The sequence below is a fragment of the Podarcis melisellensis genome, assembly GCF_964234715.1.
Source record: "Podarcis melisellensis genome assembly, chromosome: 13".
NCBI lineage: Eukaryota > Metazoa > Chordata > Lepidosauria > Squamata > Lacertidae > Podarcis > Podarcis melisellensis.
The window spans coordinates 10,649,643-10,661,576 of NC_138545.1; the positions used below are offsets into that span (position 1 = coordinate 10,649,643).

Genomic DNA, 11,934 nt, shown 5'->3' on the forward strand with positions numbered 1-11,934 from the left:
ACCATTAAATCACCTGATATTGGAAATTTAATAAATTCCTCAAAACAGTATCATAATATTAAACTCTTCCTATTTCTTTGAATAGGTGCCACCGCTTTCTCTATGTAATGCCAACTGCCATCCTGGTTACGGGAAGAAAAAGAAGGAGGGGGAGAAGTTTTGCTGCTATGATTGTGATCCATGTCCAGAAGGAATGATTTCAAATGAGAAAGGTTAGAGATGACATCTTAAGATAATGCAGAACCTCTGGGATCTTGACAATTTTGTTGACATTGAACTGCTGCAGGAGAGAAGGCTTAAATTAACAGATGTGTTCATCTCATTGTTTATAGATAACACCAATATATTTAAATCTTTAAAACATCTTGAAGATTTCTTTTTTAAGTAGAAGCTAATATGTTTTTCCTCTAACTTTTACAAAATTAGGGTTGAATAGAAGTGGTGTTTTCTCCTCTAAGAATTAGGTTGTTTGCCAAGGGGGTGAAAGACTCATTAAACTCGATTTTCTGAGATCCAAAGATTTCAGCAGTAATGCATTTCTCATTTTGTTGTACTGTTTATGTGGCTCTAAGAAAAAGCAGGGGGACAGTAAAAAAAGATGTCACACATGTGGAAAATTCCAGAATTGATACACAAGTTTTATTTTTGATACACCTAGTACAAAAGCATTTGGGCTTGAAGCTCTTATACATTCTGACGTAGAAAACACTATGCTAAATGGACTAGTGATGTGAAATTCTTAAGAATACTTTTGGTTACTTTAAATTGTCACACATTACTTCTGTATTTTCAGACATGGAAACATGTGCCAGTTGCCCAGCAGATCAGTATCCAAACAGCGGCCAAGATCTATGCATTCCTAAGATTCCAAACTTCCTAGCCTTTGATGAAACCCTGGCCATAGTTTCAACTTCCTCTGCACTTTTATTCTCTCTGATCACAATTCTAGTGCTTGGCATCTTCATTAAGCATCGCAATACAGCCATAGTCAAAGCCAACAACCGAAGCCTCACCTATGGTCTCCTTATCTCCCTCCTCTTGTGTTTCCTCTCTTCTTTGCTCTTTATCGGAAAACCTAATATGGGGACTTGCCTTCTCCGACAAACTGCTTTTGGCATTGTCTTCTCTGTGGCCCTCTCCAGCATCTTAGCCAAAACCATACTGGTGGTTTTGGCATTCATGGCTACCAAACCAGGATCCAATATGAGGAAATGGGTAGGCAAAGAACTGGCTTATTCCATTGTCTTTTCCTGCTCCATTCTTCAAGTAGGAATCTGTGTCCTCTGGCTGGCAACCTCTCCCCCATTCCCAGATGTGGACATGCACTCAATGCCTGAAGAAATCATATTTCTATGTAATGAAGGGTCAGTCTCCATGTTCTATTGTGTTTTGGGCTACATGGGCTTCCTGGCCACTATCAGCTTCACAGTGGCCTTCCTAGCCAGGAAGTTGCCTGACACTTTCAACGAAGCCAAGTTCATCACCTTCAGCATGCTGGTCTTCTGCAGCGTTTGGCTCTCCTTCATTCCAACCTACCTGAGCACCAGAGGAAAATACATGGTGGCTGTGGAGATCTTCTCCATCTTTGCTTCTGCTGCTGGGTTACTGGTTTGCATTTTCACCCCTAAATGCTACCTTATTGTGGTGAGGCCTGACCTGAACAATAAAGAGCAGCTAACACAAAGAAAGGTATAAATGATAGTGGAATTTGTGGCTCTGTTGGGTCTTAGAATACATGGACTTGGTGGCGGGTATCACTTTCCAGGTCCCTGCTCTGGATCTGTGTAGAGTTAGCCCCTTAACTGTTTTATCTGCCAAAGATGTCCCAAAGGCAATGGGTACAGATTTTTCCTCAGGTTCTACTCCCTAAGCCTTTTTCACAAATGAGTAATGCTGTAAAGCAATGGAGGTTTATGTTCAAAGATTCCTTCTCCTAGGTGGGCTCCCTTCCTAGGTTTACAAGACCCATCTGCCCCTCATTTCCCTCTACAGCTCCTACAGTAGCCACCTTGGTGAGCACTGGGCCCACTTTTGCTCTCATCTGCTATATCCTGTCTTTGCATGCAGAGAAATTCCCTAACTCACTGAGGATTTGAGGCCCATTGGCTGCCGTCACATGGTTTAGGGAGCCAGTTGAATCTGATTTGTGGGATGTGGCTGCTGCTGCAAGCTGACAATTTCTAGGAGCCACAGGTGAGAACTGAGGGCCGGGTGGGGATCTGAGGTAGACAAACTACCCCAGAAGGAGCACGACTTGTTCCCCGCTAGAGTTACTACCCCTCCCTAACACTCCATACACCCCTGTCGTGTATTGATGTATATTTAAAGCAAATGGAATCTTAATAGCAAAACTCTCAGCCTTTTCATTTGATCAACGTTGTACATGCACTGTATGAATGATTGTTAATAAAAAGTCTCTTACCAATTACTTCATGGAATCTGCAAATTCATCTTTAAGACAACACAGGGTACCAGAAACAAAAAACAATGTGAAATTGTTGAGGGCTCTACATTCTTTATCTCTAACCCACAAGGCAGCTGAGGAATAGAAGAAGGAGAAGTTTAAAACAGTCATTTCCCTTTTTAAAAAAAATAGTTTTAAGAAAGAAAAGTAGCAGAGATATGCAACATTCATTATCTGGAGGAAAATACTAACGCTAGTAGGACAAACCTTTTTTTCCTGAATTATACATTTAACCAGTTTGAAAGAGTGGTGGCAGAGAATATCTCAAATAAGCCAAATGGCTTCAGAGAATACAGATGTGTTGTTTATAAAGTTGATTCTAAAGTCTATTTTTGTTATCATTTTCAATTACTATCCAAGAATAGCATCATTAAAACAATATCAAATTGTAATACTAATACTAAGCACTCAAATACTGAATCATATAATTTAGGTGCCCCTCCCCATGCTAGATGATTTCCTTTATTTCGGCACTCCAAAATCTTATTAATTTCTATTATATTCCGGTCAAAATAATAATCCCTTATACAACAACTGCAATATTAATAACTTCTATTCCTGTTGACACATTAATTGATTTATAGAACTACAAATGAGGCACTCAAACTATATCCTTGTTCTTCCTGTCTGTGGCATTTATTCTGTCCGTGGTGTTTCTTCCAATCCTTGTAAAATGTTGTGTCTGTTGTGACGGAAAAGTTGGTTCCCCAAGTATTTCTTTTTACTTTTTTTCTTCTGCCAGCAAATGGTTAAAGAGCGGCAGGCTCTGATTGGCCTTGTTTCCAGGAGGGAGAGTTTAAAAGGAGTGGATTTCAAGGGAGATAGTTTTAGACTGTGGTTAAGAGGGGAGCTGAGTTGAGGTAGTTAAGGTGGGAGGTTGGGAGTTAGGTAGGGAGATAGGATAGGAGTCAGGTTGAAATATAAAGATTGTGGATTAGGGAGAGTTGGTTCTGGAATAAAACATCCACTCTGAGTGTACAGTGAAGGACTGAGGGTATTGTCCTACATGAGTAATAGGACTAATTCTTCCTGGGACTAATTCTTCCTGGGAGAGTGAGGGTGAGACAGGAGAAGTAGGATCTGAAAGAGATGAGTCTACTTAGGTCTCAAACTAATCTGGAGGGGAGAGACTCTTCTGAGGAAAGAAGAGACTTCCAAATCCCAGTGAAGGAAGTGGGGAGGTGGTGAGCCCTTAAAACTTTTACTGAAAGCACCTCAGGAGCTGCATTTGTGAAAGGGGCGCGTAACTGAAGGAAAGTACCACCTTAGAAAGGAACCGAACTATAAAGCCGAAACCTCTGAAAGCGAACTGAAGCGAACTAGCGTATTCTTATTGAAGTAACCTATGTTTCTCCACTTTTATTATACTACCTTGTTTTTTAAAAATAAATCTTTATTGTTTATTTAGAGAACAGCTGCTTGAGACTCCAACTTCTTGGTTATCCCCTCAAAAAGATCATCCATAGGATAAGCTGGGATAGTTAGGTTTTGTTTTTAAGCCTTTCGGTCAAAGGTTGTTCAGTGTGTTGGGGGCAATATATTAAAGTGAAGCAGGCACATTGTCAGGGAACTGGGGGCTGAGAAAGGGGAAACGCTGGGGAAATATAGAGAGCAGCCTCCAATAATGAGCAGCTGCACCTTGTCAGAGAGGGAAGATGAGGAGGGGCTATCAGGAAGCAATGAATCAGGGAGGGAGAAACAACTTCCGGAGCTTCGCTCTTTACGTAAGGGAGGAAGGAAAAGGGGAGGCCTCAGGAAGTTGTTATACTGGAGAGGACGAAGGGAGGGAGCAGTTTCGGCAACTGACACCAACTGAGAAGGGCATGCTTTTAAGAGCTCCGGATTGTAAACAGTATAATGGAATTAATAAATCTTGTAAAGCTGGCTGGAGTCCCGGGCTCTTATCTCTTCTAGCACCCACAAATCATCTTGACAGCTTGCCGAAACTCATATGCTGGGTGCTAGCAAGAAAGGACAGATAACAGCGATGGAAGAGGCAGCAAGGAAATAATTTGCTGAGTTGAAGCAATGTCATTTGCAATTGGAAGAGCACGCGTAGGAGCTGCGAATTAGTCTGGAGGAGAGTCGTTCGCAAAATAAGGAACCAAGGGGTGACCTGCTAGGAAGGAAAATGCCTTCATTGGTCGGTAGGTTTGATGGGGACCCTCAGGAATATTTGCGCTTTAAGACTGAAATGAAATATGCATCAGAGCTCCAGGGGAGTGAATTTGCTAACGAGCAGTAGAGAGTGGCATTTGTAATCAGTCATCTATCTGGGACGGCTAGGGAATGGGTGAGGCCCCTAATTGCCACCGGTAACGATGCACTCCGGTACTTGGGGAAGTTTTATGAGGCGATGGATGCCATGTTTACAAATGAGAGCCAAGTTGATATGACTCAGCAGCAACTACTGGCTTTGAGGCAAGGGAAACTGACTGTCCGCAGTTACTGGTCTCAATTTGCCATGCTGGTCCACAAGCTGGGCTGGGATTTGAGTTCTTAACCAGTGCAGGCCCTTTTTAAGGCAGGCCTAAATTCAAACGTGAAAGATGAGCTTTCAAGAGGCCCCTGGCCCAAAGATATGGACTCGTTAACCAAGGCTGCCTTAGCTGTTGGAATCAGACAGGAAGCCCGTTTGCTCGAGAGGCGGGAGAACAGAGGGGAGGGTTTCCATGGCAATCGCATTCCTGAGATGCTGGCAGGGGCTACTCAAGGTCGGAGTCAGCCAGAGCCCATGGAAATTGACTCAGCCCGCGCATGGGAGCATTCAAAAGTCCAGCCACAGGGCAAAAAGGAGGGAAAGGACTGGCAGGCTGCCAAGAAGTGTTTTCTGTGCCAGAAACCAGGCAACTTTGCCAGAGTGTGTCCTGAACGTAGTAACTGGCAGGGAATGGTGGGGGCCACTCCACAGGAAGAAGAAGAAGTGCCCCAGATGCAAGGAAATGGGAAAGCCTGGCTGGTGGGAAACCGGGGCAGCAACCAGGCAGGAGCAGCAGCGAAGAGCCCCGACCAGGCCATCCCAAAGCAGGCATAGTGATTAGGGTGCTGCAGGAGCTCCCAAATGGCCACACAATGGAGGTCCACGCCTTAGTGGATTCGGGGGCCAGTGCTAACTTCTTCAGCAGGGACTTTGCTGCACAGCACCAGCTGCATCTCCTGCCCCTTGATTTTCCTCTGCAAGTTACCACGATTGATGGAAGGGAACTTTAGGAAGGGGAAGTCATGCATCAGACTCCTCCCATGTGAATGTGGATTTCCACGCACTCCGAGACCATCACTTTTCACGTAGCCACCTTGGCTGGGCCACCCATTATTCTGGGAATGAGTTGGTTGGCCTTACATGACCCGGTGGTTTCTTGGCACCAGTGATCCCTGTCTTTCGGGTCGACTCACTGTTTGGAGAACTTCCTGGAAGGAGGAGAACCTTGGGAAAAGAAGGCCCGGGTGGCGACAATGTGCCTGGGGAAGAAAGGCGAAATCCCTCCACAATACAGGGACTTGGAGGAGGTGTTCAGTGAAAGAGAGGCCGGCACGTTACCACCTCACCGGCCATATGATTGCCAGATTAACTTGGTCCCAGGGGCCAAGCTACTGGTGGGTAAGCTGTACTCGATGTCTGACCAAGAGATACAGGAGTTGAAGGAGTTTATTGACAAAAACTTGAAAAGGGGGTTCATCAGGGAGTCCAAGGCAGTGGGTGGCAGCCCTGTGTTCTTTGTGGACAAGAAGACAATGAAAGAAAAGAGACTTGTAGTTGACTTTAGAATTTTGAACTCCTTGATGGAACCCCTGGCCTTCCCCATGCCAAGAATCGACAACGTTTTGGCAAGAGTGCGGAAAGGGAAAAATTTTACTAAGCTAGACCTTGGGGGCGCACAATCTCATTAGGGTGTGAGAGGGAGACGAATGGAAAACCACCATGTTTACCCCCCTTGGGGCATTTGAGTATCTTGTTATGCCCTTCGGCTTACAAAGCGGAAGCCCATGCTTTCAGGCTTTCATGCACCACGTGCCGGAAAGCTGGAAAAGTGCCAGTTCCACATGAGGGAGGTTGAGTTCCAGGGCTACCGGCTGTTGGATAAGGGTCTAGCAATGGATCCTGAGAAGGTGAAAGCTGTAGTGGAATGGAAAAGCCCCAAGACCAGGAAGGATGTTCTGTGGTTCCTGGGGTTCAGCAACTTCTACAGGAAGTTCATCAAGAACTTTGCATGTTTGACAGTGCCCATAACTGACTGCCTTAGTGGGAAGAAGAAGTGGACTGAGGTGGCGCAAGAGGGATTTGAGAAACTGAAGAAGGTTTTTGCCTCGGAGGAGCAGTTATTGCACGTCAACCCTGACCTGCCGCTGCGAGTGGAAACTGATGCGTCAGACCAGGCCATCAGAGCGGTCCGGATGCAGCAAGATGGTAGGGGGGATTGGAGACTGTGCGCCTTTTTCTCCAGGAAACTGAAAAAGTCAGAGCTAAATTACAGTATTTACGACAAAGAATTGCTTGCTATTTTTGCAGCTTTCAAACAGTGGAGACACTTCCTGATTGGTGTGAAACATCAGATACAGGTGTGCACGGTTCATAAGAACCTGGAGTACTGGCGGACGGCGCATGTGTTGTGCCAAAGGCAAATATGCTGGGTGGAGTTTTTTGCCAACTTCAACTTTAGGATTCAGTACGTTCCAGGAGAGCAGAACGTGAGGGCGGATGCGCTATCATGCAAACCGGAGTACTGGGTGGAAGAGGGACCTCCTGTAGCCAGGCTCATGTTCCTGGAGAACAGGTGGACTTGTGGGGGGTCACTGGTGGAGGACAATGAACTGGTGCAACTGATCAGAAACGATGCTTTTGCTCAGCGGAAGCTGAACAAACTTAAGGAAAACAGGGGAGGTGAGGGAGGTTTCGAGGAGAAAGGGGGGCTTTTGTTCTATCGGGGGGCACTGTATGTCCCAGATGAATCCCTAAGGGCCAAGATCCTCAAGCAGCTCTATGACAACCCCACTGCGGGACATTTTGGGCAATACAAGACCATGTTGTTGGTTACAAGGGACTTTTGGTGGCCCAAGGTGAGGGAGGACGTGCCGGAATACGTGAGAGGTTGTGACACCTGTCAGAGGGCCAAAGGGGAGAGGGCTGCTCCGGCAGGGTTACTAGAACCTTTGCCCACACCAGGGAAGCCATGGGAAGTGGTGTCTGTAGATTTTATAACTGACCTACCTGTGTCCAGAGGTAAAACATCAGTCATGGTAGTGGTGGATCTACTAAGCAAGATGTGTCACTTTGTGGCGTGTTCCCATGCAGTGACGGCGGAGGAGACAGCCAAGCTGTTTGTAGAGCATGTGTTTCGGGTGCTGTCATTTTTAGTTGCTTTCCTTTTAGCTGGAGAGTAGGGTAAAAGAGGGCAAATCTTAGTGTTGATAAAAACTCTTGTAATAAAAATTCCATAGTTAGTCAGGGAGCTTCGTAGGGACATCATATAGGTGATGGGTGGACAAATTAGCACTAGCAGAATTTGCGTACAACAACGCCGAGAACGTGTCCACAGGGATGACACCAACAGCTTCAGTTGAACTTGGAGAGGGCCAAAGAGGGAAGCAGGCAGGCATCGAAGCCCAGGGGAGGTCATCCGGGTGGGGGATAGGGTGTGGTTGTCCAGACAGGGGTTGCCCTGGAGGGGTGGGTGCAAAAAGCTCAAGCCCAGGAGAGTGGATCCCTTTAAGGTCATCCAACAGGTCACTACCGTGGCGTTTAAGTTAATGCTGCCGGACAGTATGAGGATTCATCCTGTCTTCCACAGGTCACTGCTGTCGCCCAATCAGGAAGGGAGCAACCATCAGGGTAGGGGGAAGGAAAGAATAAGGATTACACTTAAGAGTTCCTCACTTGAAACTTTATAAATTACCGAAACCAGAGGCCTTTCTTCTGGGCATGGTCGGCCAATTGGTGCCAAAGAAGGACAGAACTTTTTTTATGTATGCAACAACAGCAGCAAGAATACTCATCGCAAAGTACTGGAAGACGCAAGATTTACCCACCTGGGAAGAATGGCAGATGAAAGTGATGGACTATATGGAGCTGGCAGAAATGACTGGCAGAATCCGAGACCAAGGTGAAGAGTCGGTGGAAGAAGACTGGAAGAAATTTAAAGTTTATTTACAGAAATATTGTAAAATTAAGGAATGTTAGAAGGTTGTATGAATGAAGTAATGTGGTTTTAGCAGAAATGATATAAAGGATTAGGTAAAAATTGATTTTTTAATGGTGAAAGACGAGAATGTAAAATTACAGTATATTAAGATAAATTATTAGGATAAAAACAAGGCTGGAAAGGATTTGCTGAAATATTTAATTGAACTAGAATACAAAAAAGGGAGGTGTGAGGAGGTCAAGGAAATAAGCAAAGGAAAGAAAGCTATGTAAAGGTTTGATCTGTGTTTTTTTTAAATTGTTTGTATTTTTTCTGTATTTTTTCTTTTTCTTTCTTTTTTCTCTTTGTAATCTTTAAAATTTGAATAAATATTATTTTTTAAAAAAATGAAAGTTTATAAATTACCTAATATACCAACACAAATAGAAATCATAAGACTGTAGCCGTTATATAAGAGATTATTATATGTGCATGGAATGCAATGGAAATTATTAATATACTGGAACACAGAATTAATGAAGAAGAATGAAGCCATCAAATCTAGCATGCATGGGGGCCAGTTTAATTAAATCATATCGTTTGACATTTGAATAATTGGCATTCATAAATGCATTAATTAGATTGGTATTGTTATAATGAGGTCGCTTTTGGAACAATATAGGAAAATCAATAAAAATATATATTTAGAAAATAATAATAGTAATATTTTGGCATTTCCCCTACTGCTGATGTGCCACAGAATCCAAAAACACTGCACAAGTGATTCTCTTCCCTATCATTACTCAAATTACAATAATCAATCCACCTGACTGAACCTCCAAAGGCCGGAGTGGAAAAAAAGAATCAACAAGCAAGCCTGAAATGATTATAAGCTTCTCAGTGCTCCATAGACAACTAGGCTGGGCTCTGTTACTTATCAGTTATCAGTTTCCCTTTTTCATATCAAACCACTGCATCGTGTTTGGCATCCAAGGCATTCTGTTGTGACAGTGTTCAAGCTAACAATAAGGTGGATACATGTCCCTTAAAATACCAAATTGACAGAGTCAGCTGCCACCCAATTTGTCTTGTTCAGGTCAGGTGGAGGAGAGGAATAATACTGTCAAGAGAAGCAGGGGAGTCCATGCACACAAGGGAATTGGCCATCAGGATGTTGCTCCTGCTGCTTCTGCTGCTCCCCAATATAGTGTCCCAAGGACAAAGCGCTAAATGCGCAACAAATCATCCTGTTCATGTTCCACACGAGTGGCATGAGGCAGGTGACCTGGTCATTGGTGCCATGGCATCACATATTTATTACATAGTCCACAAGGTTTCCTTCAAGAAACACCCTTCCCAGGACTTCATTGATGCCCCACTGTAAGTAACTGGTAATTAATATTATTTTAATTATTCCTTAAATGCTAAATTGGACAGAAAATAACTTTGATTGATTTGAAGGGGGGATTGCTTTGGAACTTTATTTTTTAATGTGTGGAGAGGTTTTATTAGAAATCTCTGTACTATCTGCATATTGTCAATGAACAATAAGTTTTTTTGAGTCTAATTGTTTAAAGAGAAATAGAAAAGTGATGGCATAAAAAATAAGAAAGCATATAGCCAAGTAACATGGTACTTAACTTTTTTGATGATACCCAAATTTTCAAGGTGGCAAAGACAAACACAGGTTGCTGAAGATATGAAGAAATATGCAACAGCTTTTTTAATTACACAGTATTCTTAGATTGCCCAAATAAGTAAATAAACTTTGCTGGCTTTATCCTCTCTTTATAGGGAGGCAGGTGACTCTCTCCTATCTAGATTCTGTGCACTGTTTAATTTTTCCATCAAACAAAACCTCACTTCATTTGCAGGGTGTTGACAAAGTTCTACCAGCAAATCCTGGCCTTGGTGTTTGCTGTTGATGAGATCAACCAGAATCCCAGGATGTTGCCCAATGTCTCTCTCGGCTTCCACATCTATGATAGCTATTATGATTCAAAGATGACCTACCGAAACACTCTGGACCTGATTTTTAAATCACGTCACTTTGTTCTCAACTACAGGTGTGGCATCCAGAATAATGTCATAGGAGTCATTGGGGGACTCAGCTCTGATACCTCCTGGTGCATGGCAAACATCTTAGGTCTTTTCAAGATTCCACAGGTAGAATATGGATTTTGAAAAACAGAGATGTCATGCTTTCCTTGCATTAGGAATCTACTGATTCATATATCTGGAGTGGGAAAATGGACAAAGTAAAAGCGCCATAATATGCATATCCAACAATGTGTGTAAGAAGGGCAATTTGTGTTGAATAGATGTAATAGAAGATTTCTGTAAAGCTGCCAGATTTGTAAAGGAGGCACCTAGACTGGTTCATATACATCAATCCTGAATGCACTGCCCCGGCTGCCTGTAAGCTACTGAATATATGACATTGACATTGGCTTCATAGGCAGAAATAGCTGAGAACACATTAACTAAAAATGTTCCTCCCCTTAAAAATCAAGATAGTGCTTTCCCAAAGTATGATGTTACTCAACATTGTTCACTTTCAGAGGCTAATTGAAACACTGTTTTCTTCTTATTGTTCTGGCATTTCATGTGTCACTTCAGAGCCTTATATAGTGGTGTCAGCATTGTGCTATTCTGTTGCATTGTTGTATTTCATTTTAGTTGTTTTAAATAGTGTTGGTAAAGTATTTTGTATTTTACTGATATTTTATATGATTTGGTTTATAGTGCTCAGAGAAGGATAGCATATACTGTACAGTGGTACCTCGGGTTACATACGCTTTAGGTTACATACGCTTCAGGTTACAGACTCAGCTAACCCAGAAATAGTGCTTCAGGTTAAGAACTTTGCTTCAGGATGAGAACAGAAATCACGCAGAGGCAGTGCGGCGGCAGCAGGAGGCCCCATTAGCTAAAGTGGTACTTCAGGTTAAGAACAGTTTCAGGTTAAGAACATACCTCCAGCAGCAGGAGGAGGCCCCATTAGCTAAAGTGGTACTTCAGGTTAAGAACAATTTCAGATTAAGAACATACCTCCAGAACGAATTAAGTACTTAACCTGAGGTACCACTGTACAATCTAATGGAGCTCTTCAGGATTTCCCAGGAAAACTTCCTGAGGGAGTACTTAGTATACAGAGAATCAACGGCTTCCTACAAACATTACAAAGGTTACACAGCAAAAGTACATAATCAACAATTTCTATCACTCCACTTCCACCTTGGAGTTTTGCTTAATCATCCACTTAATAAATAAACATGAGCCATGATAAATGCTCACCTACTCTTGGCTACAGTCAAAATGTACAAGAATGAAGATGTGATGATGCCATAATAT

At 43.1% G+C, this 11,934-nt stretch overlaps 1 protein-coding gene across 1 annotated transcript; it reads left to right on the forward strand.

The window, feature by feature from the left end:
* Positions 1-795: 795 nt before the first annotated feature.
* Positions 796-1,695, forward strand: LOC309356011 (vomeronasal type-2 receptor 26-like; the record flags this gene model as incomplete). Its single annotated transcript, XM_081887186.1, has 1 exon — positions 796-1,695. The coding sequence occupies one exon, from the start codon at positions 796-798 to the stop codon at positions 1,693-1,695; it is 900 nt and encodes a 299-aa protein (XP_081743312.1).
* Between the last annotated feature and the right edge of the window lie 10,239 nt (positions 1,696-11,934).